Source organism: Caenorhabditis elegans, chromosome I (assembly GCF_000002985.6).
Source record: "Caenorhabditis elegans chromosome I".
Classification (NCBI taxonomy): Eukaryota; Metazoa; Nematoda; class Chromadorea; order Rhabditida; family Rhabditidae; genus Caenorhabditis; species Caenorhabditis elegans.
This window is the reverse complement of record NC_003279.8, coordinates 10374594-10393193: the sequence shown is the minus strand read 5'-3', so window position 1 is coordinate 10393193 and position 18600 is coordinate 10374594. Positions and strand designations below refer to the sequence as shown.

General features: G+C 34.7%; 6 protein-coding genes and 2 non-coding genes across 10 annotated transcripts; 3 read left to right on the top strand and 5 right to left on the bottom strand.

Moving 5' to 3' along the window:
* Positions 1–1805: 1805 nt before the first annotated feature.
* On the top strand, positions 1806–10050 carry mgl-2 (G-protein coupled receptors family 3 profile domain-containing protein; the record flags this gene model as incomplete). 3 transcript variants are annotated; one of them, NM_001313468.4, is made up of 17 exons in its annotated part: positions 1828–1991; positions 2337–2491; positions 2540–2717; positions 2768–2939; positions 3644–4091; positions 4364–4534; positions 4584–4718; positions 5000–5186; positions 5439–5951; positions 6295–6551; positions 6699–7001; positions 7231–7334; positions 7523–7623; positions 7676–7732; positions 8919–9121; positions 9209–9349; positions 9841–10050. In NM_001313468.4, the coding sequence occupies 15 exons, from the start codon at positions 1878–1880 to the stop codon at positions 8973–8975; spliced, it is 2952 nt and encodes a 983-aa protein (NP_001300397.1). The 3 variants fall into 3 exon arrangements, with proteins under 3 accessions (NP_492720.3, NP_001300397.1, NP_001300396.1); NM_060319.6 differs by lacking the exons at positions 9209–9349; positions 9841–10050 and having other exon boundaries at positions 1806–1991; positions 7676–7888; positions 8919–8975; NM_001313467.3 differs by lacking the exons at positions 8919–9121; positions 9209–9349; positions 9841–10050 and adding an exon at positions 8001–8039 and having other exon boundaries at positions 1878–1991; positions 7676–7888.
* F45H11.10 lies at positions 3234–3366 on the top strand. Its single transcript, NR_050495.1, has one exon. It is a non-coding gene; the product is annotated as an Unclassified non-coding RNA F45H11.10 (non-coding RNA).
* Positions 3420–3568, bottom strand: F45H11.9. The gene has a single exon (NR_050494.1). It is a non-coding gene; the product is annotated as an Unclassified non-coding RNA F45H11.9 (non-coding RNA).
* maf-1 (Neural retina-specific leucine zipper protein) lies at positions 8172–10453 on the top strand. Its single transcript, NM_001392931.1, has 3 exons — positions 8172–9121; positions 9209–9349; positions 9841–10453. The coding sequence occupies exons 1-3, from the start codon at positions 8972–8974 to the stop codon at positions 10048–10050; spliced, it is 501 nt and encodes a 166-aa protein (NP_001379484.1). The 5' UTR covers positions 8172–8971; the 3' UTR covers positions 10051–10453.
* Positions 10454–11168: 715 nt separating this feature from the next.
* On the bottom strand, positions 11169–12112 carry cox-19 (CHCH domain-containing protein; the record flags this gene model as incomplete). Its single annotated transcript, NM_060318.5, has 2 exons — positions 11169–11465; positions 12009–12112. 2 exons carry the CDS (start codon positions 12110–12112, stop codon positions 11312–11314), a joined length of 258 nt encoding a protein of 85 aa, NP_492719.1. The 3' UTR covers positions 11169–11311.
* Positions 12113–12207: 95 nt separating this feature from the next.
* On the bottom strand, positions 12208–13097 carry F45H11.8 (Bgt-; the record flags this gene model as incomplete). Its single annotated transcript, NM_001392930.1, has 2 exons — positions 12208–12523; positions 12906–13097. Coding segments are annotated over 2 exons (246 nt in total), but the record flags the coding sequence as incomplete, so codon positions are not given.
* On the bottom strand, positions 12273–12446 carry F45H11.11 (uncharacterized protein; the record flags this gene model as incomplete). Its single annotated transcript, NM_001361837.3, has 1 exon — positions 12273–12446. The coding sequence occupies one exon, from the start codon at positions 12444–12446 to the stop codon at positions 12273–12275; it is 174 nt and encodes a 57-aa protein (NP_001348676.1).
* Positions 13098–13559: 462 nt separating the features above from the next.
* Positions 13560–18391, bottom strand: hpo-35 (PB1 domain-containing protein). The gene is made up of 11 exons (NM_001264435.3): positions 18297–18391; positions 18184–18243; positions 18038–18137; positions 17714–17808; positions 17250–17658; positions 16952–17202; positions 16474–16539; positions 16088–16235; positions 15758–16037; positions 14719–15229; positions 13560–14319 (listed from the first exon to the last, which is right to left on the bottom strand). The coding sequence occupies exons 1-11, from the start codon at positions 18378–18380 to the stop codon at positions 14107–14109; spliced, it is 2217 nt and encodes a 738-aa protein (NP_001251364.1). The 5' UTR covers positions 18381–18391; the 3' UTR covers positions 13560–14106.
* Positions 18392–18600: the final 209 nt, after the last annotated feature.

The following is an 18600-nucleotide window of genomic DNA, read 5'->3' as shown; positions in this document are numbered from 1 at the left end:
TTTTACTTGTCGCCTCACCTTCTATCTCCTTCTTATTTCTGTATTCTTGTCTAGAAGGAGCAAAAAGAAGAGAGAGAAAAAGAGCAAAAAAAGCGACTAATAATTGAAAATGTATGGAAGAAAACTAGATGTAGCAGAAGGGGTGGAGAAAACAGATCCCACGACAAGTGTGATGTCCCAATGTTTTTATTTTATTTCTCTAGGACCCTCTTAGTTTTCGATTATATTTTGTTATCAAATATGGGGGTCAACAACACAAAAATCAGCCATTCAGCTCCCTAACCAAATGTTTTCATATAAGATGATGAAGAGATGTTCGATTCTTCGATATCCTTCATCAATTTATCATTTAATAGTAGAGCATGTCACAATCACAGATGCTGACAGTTTTTATAGTATATCTGGTTTTTTTCTGCCAGAAGCAGGTTTTTACAAGATGCCTACCTGCCTGCCTTAAAGATAACCTACGCCTATTTTGCCGTGAATAATTTATACAAGTCGTAGTGATCAGTAGACATTGGTCGTCTTGCAGGAAATTTACTTTGTAGGCACACAAATAGGCATTTTCGTGCCTGTAATTAAAAAAATCCATTTTTTCCTGATTGGCATAAAATTTTCCCAAGAAAACTTTTGAACTAAACCTAAAGCTCAAAGTATTATCATTCCCACTTCAATTTTTAAAGACTCGCATTGCTTTCCCGCCAAACAATTTGATGCGAAAAAGTGTATGTTATCATTTTGATAAGAAGTATGCATACTTCATATCTTATTTTGGTTTCTTTCTCAAAAAACGCTTGGTTATAAACCTAAACTTTCCCAACTAAATATATATTTTTTTGATTTGTGAGACACATTTTTGCTCTCTTTCTAAAAGTATGCAGTTGAATACAAGTTGTCACACTCATTTCATTCAAAATTCTGAAGGATTTCTTATATTATTCTGAAGTTGTGACGTCGCAAAGTTAAGTGAAGTAAGTATGGAGAGTTGATGTTTTATGGGTTTACATTCTCTTGCAATTGAAAAAAGTATTGTATGTGCTTTGCAGGTGACCTACGCCTGCCTTATGTCTATAGGTGTGCCTACTTCCAAAGTACATATTATTGAGCATTTTGTAAAAGAATTGAAATCTGCACTGTGCAAACGCTTAAAACCTGAGTTCAGCCCAGAAGTCAAAAAATAGACGGTAGGCAGGCAGGCAGGCACGTAGGCAAGTTTTCACTAGAGTTTTTGGAACTTAACTGTTAATATCTTACAAACGACAATCGCATTTAGAAGTTTATTCAAGTGACAGCAGATATTTTTGTCATATTTTTCCGGAAAATATACTAATTTCCCTTCTTGGAATAGTTGTACAACTTATTTTCAATTTTTTTAAAGTTTAAAATTAAATTTGAGGTACTTATCAGAAAGATAAAATATTGTTCTACATTTTTGAGGAAAGGAAATTTGTAAATTTTGTGTAGAAAAAATGTGAATCGACAATTTTTTAAATCAAACAATAACATGTTTTTGTGCCATTTTTAATTTCAAATTTTATTATATAAAACCTGTTTATAATATTTGTAGGTATACATACACATATATATCTGAAATCTCATAAATATGCTCATATCCTTGTTTATCCATTTTCTCTTTCTTGCTCCCCTCACTTCGTCATTCACAATGAGACGAAAAAACTTCTCAACGCGGAAGGATCTCTTATACATTTTTTCTTCGTTTTTCTTCCTTTTTTCTCTTATTTTTCAAGATCATCCGTTCACTTTCTTTTATTCTTTTAACCATCTTTTTCATTCATTTTTTGTAGTAGAAATGAAGGCGAGGTGGTAGGTATCAGAGAAGAGTGCATGTGTGTAGAAAAGAGCAAAAACGCGGCGAAATGCTCTACAGTCATGTCACACTTCTCATGCTTCGCGTTGTCGATGTCGTTGCAAAGACGACGGTCCAACAGTCGGCACGAATGCTTGTGGCAGAGATTCATGGAGAGATACAGGTAGGATATTCACGATTAATTCATCTAAAGTAATTTGAAATTCGAATTAGCTTTTCTAGTTTGCGCTAAATCCCGAAATTCGGAATTGAAACCTTTAGCAGATATTCCGAAAATTATATTTTGCTATCAGTTACAAAAATATGTGCTTGTGTTTTTTAATGCTGATTTTTCAACTGTTGACATTCTTTTTTATTACTTAAAATATTATAGCACCCTGAGGATTTTACCTGATTCTACTCCAGATGTAAATTCCAAAAAAAAATTTTTTTGAAAAGTTTTGCCTCTAAATCTAGTGATATTCAATAAATCGTCCATTCTAAAAAAAAACTGCAAGTTTACTTTTAGATCGGCGCACTCTTTCCAATCCATCGCCAAATCGCCGGATCTGAGAGCTGTGGCGAAATATGGGAACAGTATGGAATTCAAAGATCAGAAATTGCAATGCTCACAGTGAAACAGCTCAACGAGGAATTGCCATTCAAATTAGGCTTATCTATACGGTTTTTGATATTAAAAATCAGGTTTCAAAACAATATGGAACTTTTCAGAGATTCATGTTGGACAGAACGAATAGCAATGGAACAGACAATAGCATTTTTACGAGAAGGAGTTGCACAATGTTCATGTTGTCAAACACCTGGTTGTAACAAGAAAAGTGTTCCTGTGGTGGCGGTTATTGGTCCTGGAAAGAGTTCTTCTACTATTGCAGTACAGAATTTGCTACAGGTATATATTTGGAAACCCCGTTAGAGATACCCAAAAACTACAAATTACAGGTTTTTCGAATACCTCAAGTCGGATACTCCGCCACCACTCCAGACTTATCCGACAAAGAACAATTCGGTTATTTTCTTCGTGTTGTGCCATCTGATGTTTTTCAAGCACAAGCAATCAATCGATTACTACATCATTATAACTGGACATATGTTGCAGTTTTATATTCAGCAGGTAAATCTCCGGATTGTCTGGCATATACATTTGAATTGAAATTGCACTGTCATTTGGAAAAGAATCTTCAAAATAGGATTTACAAAAAATTTGATGCTTTGGAGCACAGAGAATTTTTGAAATTTTTGAAATATTTTTGACTGACTATGAGATCGAAATTTAAATGCTTCAAAGTGCTCCTGAAATTACATGAGTAGCGTCTATTTTTTCGAAAAAATCTGTCAAACGTTTTACAAGTTTTACAATGAATCATTTCGGCCTTTCCTATTATTAAAAAAAGTAAATCATAGAATACACCCTCACTTTTCCATATCTCCATTTTCTGTTAACTCCTCTTCTTTTTTCTCACTCAATTCTCATGCCCTGCGGGTGCTTCAAGTGGAATCGAATTTGTGTCTATCTCGTTTTTGCCATCTGATGACACAAGGAAAAGCCTTCTGGCTCAAGCAAAAATCGAGAGGGAGAGGGGATTTCTGCTTGTGCAAAAAAGAAAATAATTAAATTGTTGGTGGCATCTGAAGTTGATATCTCTTGTGAAGAATCCGAGTAGTCAACGACTACATTGGTCGGAAAAAAGGGATCAAATATGAATGGAATCAAAGTTGAAAGTTGAATTTAATAGGGGTTTTCTGGAAAATGTAGAAGTTTCTATTTTAGAAAAAAAGCGAGTCGCCTGAAAGTAAACTGATATACACAATTTTCAGGCAACTACGGAGAAAAAGGATTCGAAAGTCTCGAAAAGCTAATTGCACATCGATCATCATCAGTCTGTATAGCGTATTCAGAAAAGATTAAGACTTTGGCAAGTGAACAAGAATATCGACAAGTTCTTACACGACTCGATTCTCAAAATTCTCGACCTCAAGTCGTCGTATGCTTCTGTGAAGGAGCTTCAATGCGAATGTTCTTTAAAGCTCAAAAACATTTGGCCGATGGAAAAATGCAAATGAAACGATTTCAATGGATTGGATCTGATGGATGGGCTGATAGAAATGATGTTGTTGAGGATTTAGAAGAAGAAGCTGAAGGATCATTTTCAATTCGAATTCATGCTCCAAAGATTCCAGGATTTCGACAATACTACACAGCTCTTCATCCAGAAAATAACACTATGAATCCATGGTTTCGAGAGTTTTGGCAGCAGAAGTTCAAGTTTGTTTTTAAATTAAAAAAAAAGCCAAAGTTCAAATTCATGCAAAACAAATACCTATTTTACTCATTTATATTTTTCTTCTCGATTCAGATCACAAAAATTTAGCCTACAAAACCCTAACCCTGAAAGTTCATGAATCAAACGGTAGGCAAGTTTTCTGGTCAGCAGAATCAGTTTTTTTTTTCTGGGGACGGCCACAACGCTGAAACTGTTTGTCATTAAAAATATTAAATTGTCTCCAGTTATGTAAATTCATTTTCAATATTTCCAGTTGCCAGTTCGCGGTTTCAAAAGAAGACAAAAACAATGAAAACATCCGAATCTGTAGTGGTGATGAGAATTTAGATGAACAATACAAAGAAGATCCAAAACTATCACAAGTAATCAATTCGATCCGTGTGGTTGCTCTCGGCTTGAAGGCTATGTATCAGGACCGGTGCCGGTCAGTTTTCTGGAAATATTCAGATCACGACAAAAAACGTATGTTTCAGTGACAATTCAACACTCTGCACAGAAATGCTCTCTAGAAATGGAACATTGCTTTACGAATACTTGCTAAATGTGACTTATAGTGATCAATTTAAACAACCTGTATACTTTGATAGAAATGGAGATCCACCTGCATGGTAAGTAGCAACTGATCTAGCATGATTCCTAGAAAACTAACTAAAATTATTTGAAAATTCATTAGTGTGAATATGTTTTTGAACTTTTGCTCTCTTCGTGCACAAAAAACTAATTAGAACTGGATGAGATAGCGACGTCATCGTTAAGTTCATGAAGCACAAAGTTTATGACAGACGCCAACTAGGGGTTTGCAGTAATCTATAATTTCTGGCAATCGACTCCCTGCAATTGCGGAAATTGTCACCTACGAGCTGAATAAAGCACACAAAAAATTATTCAGGTACGACATCCTCAACTATATTGGAACCAAGGATCTTGATAATCCGTACAATGAAGTTGGATCATTCAAATCGATTAATGACTATGGGGTTGAAGAGCTTGATATGACTGCTAAATCAATGTTTTTCGATAAAACTGAACTTCTACCAGAAAGTGTTTGCAGTCGACCTTGTGGAATTGGTCAAAGGGTATGTGGATTTGTATAATTTTTGGAAGTTGACCAGAAAATTTTTTACTGATTGAAAAGTCACATACAAATGTATTTTGCTACAAAATGTCCACTATACAATCTCTCAATGCCTTAAACATCACAGTTTCACTTTTTGGGAAAAAGTTAAACAAGAAGGACAAATTATGTTCAAGTGAAATAATTTTGAAAAGAGATTTCACAAAATCAAAACTTGAGCATGCAAAAAATATTCAAACTCAAATTTTTCCAGCAACGAGAAACAATGGCGTGTTGCTGGATTTGTGAATCTTGTCTGGATATCCAATATGTGAATAAAACAACAAATCAATGTATGAATTGTACTCTTGGCTCATGGCCAAATGCGAATAGAACAGGATGTGAATATATCATTCCTGAAGTTGTTTCATGGACTTCTTTTGGACATATCTTGGCCCTTGTTCTAGCAGTAACTGGAATCATTACAAGTATGGCAACTCTTGCTGTATTCCTTCGTCACAACTCAACACCAGTTGTGAAGAGTACAACAAGAGAACTGTCATATATCATTTTATCTGGTCTTGTTGCGTGTTATGCTGTATCATTTGCATTACTTGCAACTCCATCAACAACTTCATGCTTCATCACAAGAGTTATACCACCAATTGCATTTGCTGTTGTATATTCGGCTTTACTTACAAAGACAAATCGAATAGCGAGGATATTAGCTGGAAGTAAAAAGCGAATATTGACAAAGAAACCACGGTTTTTGACTACATTTTCTCAGGTGAGAACTTGGAACCTTAGAGAAATTGAAAAAATATATTATAAATTATGATGAAAATCGAATAAAGTATCTGGGAACGAGCTTCATGTTTTTATTTGGAAACAGTATGAACTTTTGAAAATTATCTAGAATGAGGCATTTCTCATTTGACAAGTTATTGTTTGATTAGGTTGAAATAATAATGTGCCATGCGAAACTCAATTCCTAATAACTGACATGTGTGATAAGTTTTTGAAAATTGTTCAATAACTTTTTTCATAATGCTCCAAAGGCTTTGCCCTCATTCTTTTGGAATAAATATTCAGAGAAGTCAACTCGCTTTAAATAAATGTTCCAATTTCAGGTAGTGATAACCTGGATCCTTGTAGCAGTTCAATGTGTGATCGTCGGAGTTGGTTTGATGCGGGATTGGCCGGATGCCACGTATGCCAAGTACGCATTGCCAAGAAAGTTGATATTAGAATGTGACACTGAAACAAAATCATTTCTAATTCCATTCTTTTGGGACTTTTTTCTGATTACTTTGTGCACACTATATGCATTCAAAACAAGAAATCTTCCGGAGAACTTTAACGAGGCAAAGTTCATTGGATTTACTATGTAAGTTTTTTTTGCAATTTCAAAATTTAAACTGTAGTTGTCTTTAGTTCTCAGCCAGCAAAGTCATTACCATTTTTTCAAAAGGAACATGTTATCATTTTTCAGTTATTTTATCTAATAAATTCCTATTTTATTTAATTATTTCAGGTACTGCACAGTAGTTGTCTGGATTGCATTTCTAGTACTTCACATGGGAACAACTCACAAGGCATTAGTGATGAGCTTCTCCTATTCATTATCCGCATCTGTGGCTCTTGCTTTGCTATTCTTTCCGAAGTTATACATAATTTTGATGCATCCTGAGAAGAATATCAGAGCATCTTATACAACTACAAAGCTCATAAGATGTCATTTCGGAAATTCTCAAGCTGCCTATGATAGTACAAGTAAACAACAACATCTTGGATCGAAGACGACTGCAAGAACGTCTGTTCAGAGTGGATCTGCAAGGTTTGTACAATTTCCGAGTGATGTGTTTATTTTTGAATCTATGAGATTTTTACAAAAATATAATTTTTTTTTAAATTCGAGAACGGGTGCATTTCAAAGATCTCATCTTTGAAAACGTCTAAAAATTTAGAAATTTCAAGAAGTTCCTGTGAATGTTTTTTTTGACTATTTCGAGGCTCTGTCAATTTCCATTTTTCCGTAGTTTTAGATAATTGATGTTTAATTATAGTAAATCTTCAAGTATGGGTGGAGGAGTCACACGAACAGCATCGGTTCATGTACCTGTTTCCCGTGGAAGTACACATTCAACTGATGTCTCAACACAAACTGAAGGTGAGAACAAAACATATTTAAAAAATATATATTTAAAGATACGCCAGTTTGAAGACACACAGTTTATCGAGTTTATGAAGTTATTTTTGAGTTTTCAGTATAAGTAAAAAATTGAGGCACGTTGAGATCAATTTTTCCATTAATCATGTTTAAAATAGTTTTTCTATCAAATTTTGATATCCTTTTAGCAGCAAGTAAATTCTCTCGAAGCTTCTCAATAGTTGGCCGGAAGAAACAAGGTCTTGATGATGATGTGCAACAACTTGTTGATGCTTGTCGAAGATATCAAGTATGTACACTTATTCTTAGTTTTTTTATAGTTTCAATTTTTCAATTTCTAGGACGAAAAAATCAACTCATCGGCTGCAAATCTACTTCTTGAAGAATCTGAAGATGAGGTAGGAGCACTTCTGGCTGATTCAATTGAGAATAGCATGAGAACAGTGTTATCAACTGTTGCTGGTAAAGCAGTTGTACCATTAGTACCCATGGTACCCATGATTCCAGTGGTGACTCTACCAACTGCACCTTCACAAGAAGATAACTTTGAACAGGTTTGTTTTGAATTATTTTTAGACTTAAACTAATAAGTTGAAATATTAGTTTTCATCATTGTTTTATTAATATTAGATTATTAAGTTTTTACCATTAATAATTTAATTTCAGACCAGAGATCCTCTCATTCTGCTCTCTATCCCCATATAATCTCTTGTCGGTTCAAAGTTCTTTTCTTTGATTTCTTTCTTATTTTTTTTTAAGTTTGAGCATTTTCTGATCGCTTCGAATCTGATTTTGTTTTCAGTTTTGCTTTCACACACCTTTGTCACAAAAATTCTAAAATATTGCGGATTGTTCCGCAAAAATTCGGCATCTGGCCTCTCCGCGAAGAAAAAGATTTTAAATCAAAGCAGCGGCACAAAGGCGTGCGCCTGAAGAAGTACAGTAACCCAATCCCAGTTATTTTGTTTTATTTCAGGGAAATTTAACACAAAATATCTAAATGAAAGAGAGAGAACAATGAAGTAACTGGGAATGTGTTACTGTACTTCTTAAGGCGCTGCTTTGATTTTAAAATAATTTGTTAGTGGCTAGACCGGAAGTCATAGAGGCGAAAAATTGGGAAAACCCCACTACCGAGCATAAAACTCAATGCATCAAACATCACTTGCAAGTTGATCTAGAAGCAAACGCACATTTTCTAGAGAACTGCCTACCGGTGTGCCTACTGATGGCTACCTACATTATTATGGAATAAAGTAGGTGTAGGTCACCTTCTAGGCAGGGTACACCTGTCGTGTAGGCAGGCATTCATGTACCTGCCTGGTATGTTTGTAGGCAGGATTTAAAGAGAAATGTCAACTGTCCAAAGACTTGTCCAGAAAATCTCCAAAACAGTTTTTGCACGGTGATATTATTTGCCTGCTTCCGCTGATTTTTGTCCCTTGTTCTCTTTCTCTCTGTTTACATTTGGTTCTGCCTGCAACACCTCCCTTCGCTTATCAGAGAGTCATCTCTGTAACTCCAGGCTCCACCCCCATACCCCTGAACCAGAAAGTGTTCCAAAAAAAATTGCAAGCTTTTCAGTTGCTCCGAAGTCGAGGTGTTCAACCTCTCGCGCTGTCTCAAGCTACACCATTATGAGTGGCAATCAACAGTTAATGAGCCCAATGGGCTCTGTGAGCTCATCTGCTGGCTCTGGATCTCCTAGTCCAATGTCATCATTTGATCATTTGTCAGATGAAGAACTTGCTCAGATCTCCGTTCGACAGCTCAATCAGAAACTTATGGTGAGAGTCTAAATGGTTTTTCCAGAATCTCAGAATTCCTAAATTTAAATTATGTAAACTAAATATGTAAACCCCGAAAGTTTTCAGGGTCAAGATAGAAACGTGGTGATGCAATGGAAACAAAAACGAAGAACTCTGAAGAATCGAGGATATGCGTTGAATTGCCGTGCGAGACGAGTCAATAATCAGGTACAACTGGAGGCTGATAATATGATGCTTCGAAATCAGGTAACTTTTTTCCGTGACTTTACAATACTGGCAGATTGTCGCACTAGGTGCCAAATTTGTTTTGAAAAATCTTGACTTTCTCTGATCACTTTAGAATTACAAAGTTCACAAGCTTTTATTTTCTATGTAAAATTAACAGATCTAAAAGATTTGATACCTGTACCAGACAACATTATTGAGATCGTGACGAGACCCATTTAGAAAAGCAGTGTGTGCCTTAAAACTGGCATTCAAAATGTCGCAAAACTATATCATATATGAAACCAATACCTGCAGACCTTGAAAAGTGGAGAAATTGTGGTTCGGAACGCGCACTGTCGCTAGAGTGGGCTTGATCAATTTTTCAGAAGGAAATATTTGAACGAAAATTCTTTTTTTTTTTAAGTCAAAATAAACCGTGCGCGAAAAATGCGCCTAAATCGGTAGCACCGCTGGAAAAGTTTCCTCTAAAATTGTCTTAATATTTTGCTCACTAACCCCCTATTTTCCAGATAAAAACTCTTCGAGAAGCTCTCAGTGAAGCCCAAATGAGACTACATTACTACGAGCCAGTGTTCTATCAGGCATATCCAAGTATTGTACCAAGTACGACGTCTCCAGTAACTGTATCTCTACCAACAATTGCTCGACCAATACCAGTTCCACCTGATTCGACAGCTACTGTCACCAAATTCGCAACGGATTTCAAGCAAATCTTTTGAACTTTTGATATTATCGGGACACCTGAAAGTGAAAACTGATGAGCACACAAATTTTCACTTTCAAATGTCTCTCTCGCCTGTTTCCGAAACTCCTCCACATTTCTTATGTATTATTATTTTTACTTCAAATATTTCCTTTCTCATTCTTCATCACACGAGTTATTATTTCCTTACCGAATAGTCATCGATTGCGCCAACAACAATACCTCTGACACCAATCTCGCTACAGTAACCCCATGACGTCACCCCCGTGTAGATCACGTTCTCTTTGCTCCGTTCCTCCCAGTTTTCAGCACTTTGCACACTATTACAGGTATTTTAAATGTTTTTTCCGATAATATAATCAAAGTTTTTCAGTATTTTGCCTATATTATGAATTCAATAAATTTTTTAATATTATTTATTTTACCATTTTAGGGTCTTGTAGAGAAATATTTGCTATAGCATTTGCTCAAAGGCTTTTATATTCAGCTAGATTTGAAACGTGTCCGTCCGTCGATTTACGAATCTAGTGTACTCCTCGAGGAGAAGTGTACATATATTTTTACATTGAATTTCAAGTTTTGGTTTAAAAATTTTGTTTTATTTAATTTATTCGTTTTGTTTTCATCATAATTATTTTTGATCATTTTTAGTTGATCATTTTCATACGTCGATATTCTTTCGAAGAACTAAAAGTTTAATATATTGGAGTTTTTTAAAATTTAAAATGCAGAAAGAAATATGAAAGAGTAATCGAAAATCAATCAAAACTCACCGATCGATCGGTTTTTAGACAAAACAATTAAAATCCTATCAAAAATAGAACCACACTTCTCCTCGAGGAGTACACAAGCTGCGTAAACCGACACATGTTAGATGTAATTTAAATTTTTGCTAATTTTCCAACTTAATTTTTTTTTAATTCTACAGATCCTGGTATTTTGTTCAGAAATCTTTCTTTACATGTTTTTATCGTAATTTCTTATTCTTCCATTTTTATCAGTTATTTGCTCCTGGAGTCACCCGATAAGGATTTTTTTGAGTTCCAAACGGGGTTGTCCCAGGTACCGACCAGCACCGCGCCCGCCACCGCCGTCACTCTTATCAACAGAAACACGAAACTGAGCGTAGAGTGAAAACTCTTACTTGTTTATTCCCTGTTAAATGAGGGGAAAGTCAGAAAAGAGCAAAGAACTGGAGCTAGATATTATTAACAAATCTAATAACATAAAATAGAAAAAGGAAAACATAAGAAATTGAGGGGAAAATTAAACAAGAATCACTTTGAGATCTGCTTGGCATCTCCGTAGCCTAGTTTCTGCCATTCCTCTTTATCCATTAATCCATGATTCATTCGACATTCGAAATAATCTTTTGCAGTTGATCGACACTCACTGTTTTGTTGCTTCTTCTCGTGTAGACACACCATGTAGCTGTAATTTTTCACTTTAGGATTTTTATTGGAAATTAGGAAATTAGATGTCAAACATAGAAGAATGCTCTGTGTATTACTGTACTTACTATTAGAACTGAAAAGTTATAGAAAAATCCGAAGTTATAAAAAAAAGTTTTTAACAAAGTGTTTTTTCAGAACTTTCACTTTAATTTTGTGAACATTTTTAAAACGGCTAAATTTTTTTTTGATTATCCGCACAAGGTTACTGTAACTCGACTTTTTTGTAATTTTTATCGGCATTTTTCCGTTTCTCTTTCAGATTGTTTTTGGCAATCTGAAAGAAAATATTAAAGAAAATGTAATAAAAATTCAATTTTTAAAAGAAAAATCCACAATAAATTACGAAAAACTAGTTACAGTAACCCATTTGCTTCTCTAGAATTAGAAAAAAAACAGTCATTTTGTCAATTTTCACCTAAATTGAAAGGTTCTTGGTAAAAAAAGTTTTAACGTTTTCAAATTCTATTCTATTTTGCAGTTATTTAACTTACAAAAATAGTTTTTTGCTGAAAATACTCACTTGAGCATTTCTAATTTGCAAGTTCCCTCGTGATCCAATGGAAATGATCCTTTGAGTGGAGCACTGACCGTAGTCACACGGATGAATGGACCTGTTTGAGACATCTGGAATAGTTTTTTGAAGTTTTAATTTTCGATTTTTGATAAAGAAATTCCATGGTAGTGCAACCAAATATGGCATTGAAGGAAGAAAAGTTATTAATTTCAAGTTTTATTAATTTAAAAAAACTAATCAACAATTAAATTCTAACAAAATATTGAAAATTCAATAATCCTTGCCGCTCTCCTTCTGCATTTTCACATATTTATCCCATGATTGAACTGGAATTTCCGGTGATGGTTTATTCCTTTGCCAATATTCGTATATATGATTACACGTGATAGCCATCATCAGACTAACACCAAGGATACCAGTTTGAATTTGAGATTTTGAAACCATTAGTCCGTCTCAATGTTGTCTGCGTGTGGATCGATTTGAGCCCAACGACGTTGATCGTTTAGTCGGAGACGTGTTCCCTGGAAAATTAAAAATGAATATTATTAATCAGATCTGAAGTGTTTGAAATATTGATGCAAAACTACGGTAGCCGGTCTCAACACGATCGGATGTACGCATGCGCCTTTAATAAACACATTATTTTACATACCGTATACAGTTTTTGTACTAACAATAAGCGATTAATTCACGAAAATACAAGGTTTGAAGAAAAAACGAGAAATTAATATACTTCTTAAAGGCACATACTCGTTGTTGTGTTAAATTTTTCCGCCATGTGGATTGCCTACTGTATTTTCGCATCTGGACGTTACAGATTTTTTTTAAATTTTGATAAATTAATTATAGTTTTCGAATTTCTTTAAAAAACAGTTTTTCGAAGAATCTGAATGAAATCCTTACAGTGAGTTGTCCGAATGAGATTGAGTCCTCAACCCAATAATACGTTGAAGCAACTGAAGGCCAATTGACATATAAATATTTTCTTTTCTCCTCACTTCTTCGTATTGTACGGAATGCAGCAAATCCGAGAGCAGCTGCAGTGACTTCGAATGCCACGAAACTGAAGATTCCTTTGCGGATGATACCCGCCAGCTGGAAAAAAGTTCAAATTAGCTGCACTGGGTTACGGTAATATTTTCTATTTTTGTCAAACCCGAAATTTTGCGATTTTTATCTAAAATTACGATACCTGGTCTTACCACGACAAAATTTTGTAAAATGTCAAAAGATGTGCACCATTATAGAGTACTGTAATTTCAAACTTTCGTTGCTGCGGAATTTTCATTGATTTTTCGAATCAAGTTGTTAATAAATAAAATAGATGAACATTCCGCAGCAACGATAGTTTGAAATTACAGTGCTCTTAAAAGGTGCTCACCTTTTTGTACAAAGTCGTGTCGAGACCAGGTGCTGTATTTTTGGCGCAAACATTACAAAATTTCGGGTTTATGTAATATTTTCCTGTAATAATTGCCTCAATACAGGAAAAGTTTCAAGAGAAGCAAATCACTACCGTAGTATCAAACAGTATTCGGAAAATAAAGCAATTTGAACATTCTCAACTCATAAAATTCATTTTAAGTTTCAGAAAAAATGATGATCAAATGGCGGTGTGGACGGGGGGAATTGTGATGCGGGAATAAAAGGTGATATAACTGACACAGAAAAATCTTCTAAAAAAATGAAATTCAATGCGTTCACATATGTACTCCAATGCACAATTCAAATGAAAGAGATGCAGGAAAAAGGCGGTAGAGAAACGGCAATGAAATGGATTGAAACGATATTTGAAAGAAATAGAAAACCTATGGAAATGGAAATAATTGATTATGCAAAACAACTAAACAACGATGTAATTGTGATTATATTATCCAAAACCCTGAACAAAACAACAAGAAGCGAGCAAAAAAAATTTGGAGCATTTGGACTAAAAACGGTAAATTTGGTTTCTTACTGGGCACTGAAAGAAGTTTCAAAAAAAAGATAAGGAATGATTGATCACAATAAAAGTGATAATTTGGGGAAAGAATGAGGGGAATATGTTATAAAAATGAGAAAAATAATAAAGCATTTGGAGATATACGGAATGAAAATAGGGGTCCTAGTTCTTCTTGAAACGTTTCTGCTTGGTCTTCTCCCAAACAGTTTGTCGGGGTTCGTTGAAGCGTTCAACATACTCGTAGGCCGGTTCCATCAATGACTCTGTACAGTTTTTCGAGCAACGACAATGAGCAAGACCACCGGTTGGTACAAGTATTGCACCTGGTTTTGGAGGTGGCGGATATACGTAGTTGTGTGGTGGAGTTTTTTTGTACTGAAACATTTTTTTAATTTTAGATTTCTACATTAAGAATTTGTAGGTAATGCTTTTTTCCAGGAAACGGGTAATAACATTTTTTGGATATTTTTGGAAAGGAATTCACTAATATCATTGCATTTAATGAGAAAATAATTCTTACAGTGTGTTTGAAAGTTGGATTTTTCTTGAAGAAAAAAAAAACAAGAACCAGGGTTATCGTGTTTTGGAATTCCAAAATTGGTTTTTTTTCGGAAAAATTAGATTTTAAATTAATTTCACAAACAAAAACATTTCCGATTTTCCAAAAAAAAAAAACGAGAAATTCGCGCATCACTGTTTCACGCTTTACATTAAACTTTCTAAACAGAATAAAACTTTCAAGGCACATCTTTAAAAATAAAACTTTACACTCACCATCATATCGACCATCTTTTGCAACTCGGGACTCATCTTCTTAGAAATCGTAGCCTGACCACCACCTGAAGCTTCACCAGAGGTTGTGGTTGTAGTTGGAGCCGTGGAGTGAGAAGCAGCGACATTACTAGCCGCTTTTCCATTCGTTTCTTTTATTATCTTCTCTTCAACACTGAGATTATCAAAAGCAGCAAGAGTTGCATCAATCATATTATGAAAATTGCCAGTTTTAAGCCCGGAATTCAATGGTTTAGAAATTAAATCAGCATAATCATCTGAAGGTTTCGATCCACCACCATCAGCCACAGAAGTACAGATTTTTGGTTGCAGTGCATATGGAGTTGGACGAACAAGAAGAGTATCATAAAGCTGACAAGATAGTTGTGAATGGCTGAGACCCTTATCACGTAAACGTATCCAATTCTCAAATCCAACTTCTACATTACTTCGCCATTTCGATACTTCAGAACTACGAAGAGCCAGTTCAATTGTGTTGTGTTGACTGCATACTCTGAAAAAATGATGAAATTGAACGCGGAATTGTTAAATAATCTAGTTTTGTTTTTGATTTTTTGAATCGCCATTGATTGACTTTTAAAAAATTATTGTTTTTACCCAGACGCAAAATATGAAGTTTTGTGATTCATGTGCCGAAAATACGGCCCCAGGTCTCACCACGACAATTTTTTGATCATTGCAAAGGGGTTTTGTACCTTTAAAAAGCACTGTAATTTCAAACTCTCGTTGCTACCGAATTTTCATCGATATTTCCCCGTTTTTTTTTCTCGATTTGTTGAGTTTTCAAGTGGTTTTATTGTTGTATTCGAGTTTTCAATTTTTTAAATAGAAAAACTATAAAAATTCCGCAGCAATGGAAGTTTGAAATTACAGTATCCTTTGAAGGCACGCACCTTTTTGAATTTATCAAAATATTGACCGGGTACTGTAGTTTTGACGCAAAATTTTGCGTCTAGCTAATATTGAAATCGATCATTGTGGGACCTTTTCTGGAACACATTTAACTAGAAAAAAAACGAACTTGGTAGTGAATTTTCCAATAATAGAGTGAATACTTTCAATACTGAAACGTTTCACTTCATCTACATATTGTGGACTATTAGAAGACATCAAAGCAACTTTCAAAGCAACATGAACTTTTTGAAGTTCAAGTGTGACTAAACGAATAGCTTCTTTGCATTCACATCCTGGTGGAAACATTGGTTCCAAAATATTGAAACCAAAATAAGCAGAAGTGACAGCAGTTCTCAAATTCTCATACATATCGTGAAGAGGTGGCAGTGGATCCTTCTCGTTGGGCTCTGTAAAAGAAAAAAAAATTGATAATATCAGAAATAATTCCAGAACTCACTAGCTTTTACGTATTTCTCGTTGATATTGTTGAAATAATCGAATTGTCTTTGAAGTTGAGCCAAATGTTGTACACTTTCAAGCATATCACAGCAAACAATTGTAGCGCTCTCGACGAGTTCTATCAGAAACTCTGGATCGTGTGCGGGCTGAAATTTGTTTTATTTTGAGGTAAAAACTAATCATGTGTTATTCAATTAAAAAAACGTACTTTGAAAATTCAACGGTTTGCATTAATTATTGTTTTTTTTTATATTTGTTAAAATTTGAGTGCTTGTAAACGAAAAACTAGCAATTTAAAAACTTTCCTAAAACTAGTATTACTCATATGCGAGAATCCAGAGTCTAAAGTGCTTTGAATTTGTTTTTTTTTGAAGATTGAATTACCATGAGTTCTTCCTTCAAAAGTTTTTCCATTCGCGGCGAATAATCGGAAGAAATATCACAGGGAGCCTGAAAAGGATTCAACTTTAACTATCTCTGTTTCAAAAACATTATATATATATATATATATATTACCCCGACACGAAATTTTGCAATGTCTAAGCTTAAAATATGGTACTCGGTCTCGCCAAGACAAATTTTCGTTAACCTCAAAAAGGTGTGCGCCTTTAAAGAGTACTGTGACTTCAAATTTGTATAGACTTTTTATAGTTTAAAAAAAATGATTTATTGAAATTTGTGTTTTAATTGTTTTATTTTGGGATTTCAATAAATCAATTATTTTTAAATGAAAATCTATGGAAATTGAATGTTTGAATTTACAGTACTCTTTAAAGGCGCATGTCGCTTGGCGAGACCGGGTCCCGCATTTTTTAAAGTGTACAATCTCATGTCTTGGTAATATCAGACAACAAATTCTTACATATCTCGACAAAATTCTATTATAATAATGGAGAAGACCGGTTCCCAGACTATGAGCGAGAAGAGCCACAGTATCTTCGTGTACTTTCTCATTATATGGGAATGAGGGATTCCAGACGTCTCGAACGAGTTGTTCGGCTATCAGTGTTGGAGCTGAATCCATCGACTTTTTGGATAAAGTATCAGATAGAATATTTTTAACGTGATGGTATGCTTGTGATTCTGTCCATTGACGGTTGGAAAGTGGGGATTCTGAAAATGGACAAAAAATATTTTTTAAATTTCAGTATTTACTATACTTTTAGCAGGTGAAGCGAGTGGATCTCCAATACGTATCAATCGATGTTTCACCTCTGTATCCTGTTGCTGACCGGTTTGACCACGTGGTTTGGGCTCTACAAAAGCTTCTTTCAATGGTATCTTGTCGCTAACAATCATTGGAGCTGTATAATCAGTTAGAATTGGCGCAATTCGAGATTCATCATCATCGTCATATTCTTCACCTTCTTCATCTTCATATTCTTCCTCGTCCTGACTAATTTCTTCAGAATCACAATTTTCATCTTCAACATGAGACACTTCTTCGTCCTCCGTTGAATCATACTGTTCAGAGTCTCCATCTATCGGAGTAGCTCCTCCATTTGGAACTCGCTTCTCCATTTTGTGGCTTTTGCTCTGTGGCGTAACATTCCATACGTAATCTTGATTCTGAAATTTAAAAAAATTAAATTAGATTACATTCTGATAGATTTGAAACTTTTACCTCTACGTACAGAAATGCAGTAGGATCATTATGAACATGGCGAATAAATGTGTGAAGCTGTCCAGTAGTTGTGATTGGCACGTACAAACCATTGACTGAAAATTGTCTAGCTTTACAAAGAAAAAAATTTATTCAGAAACAAAAGGGACCTCGAATACTGCCTGAAAGCTGCAGTTTCTCAAAATTTGCAAACAACAGTTGAAGTACTTTTCTATCTTTCTATATAAATTTTCGATTAAAACTTCTACAAAACTATGAGAAACTTTAACTTCGAATTTTTGTCTGAAAATTCGCTCCGAAATGGGATTTTTTTGAGAAAATTACCAGAATAATGCAAAGAAACAGTTTCGTCGTTGGAAATTGTAGCCAAATAGTTGTATACATCCTCGTATGTAACTTCCACATTCGAACGATACAACATTCTCTGAAAAGAAATGAATAAATCTTGAACTATCAGATATTTAATTTACTTCTCGAACATAGAAGGTGAACTTTTTCTTTGGAGTTCCAACGTACATGTAGCTGATTGCCTGAAAGGGTTGATTTTAATGTTGTTGGACTCGAAATCTTCAGAAATACTTACGACAATGTGGTCGTTTTTGTTCTTTTGACGTTTTCGCGCATTGCCTGATGATTTAGGCAGTTGTGACATTACCATAGTAGGCATTTCGGCTGAAATTTAGTTTATTAAGTGGAAGCATTAATTTCAATTTATGAAAAGGATAGAGAAATGTCATTTAAGCAAGAAAATCGAAGGCTCTTTGGAACGCTTTATGGAAGAGTGCAAGTTCGGCCACAAGGCCAATGTCTATTTATTTTCTGCTCAATGAGTGCTCATTAATGGGCTTATAATAGTAGTTATGATGGCCGTTATGAATGGTGAAATA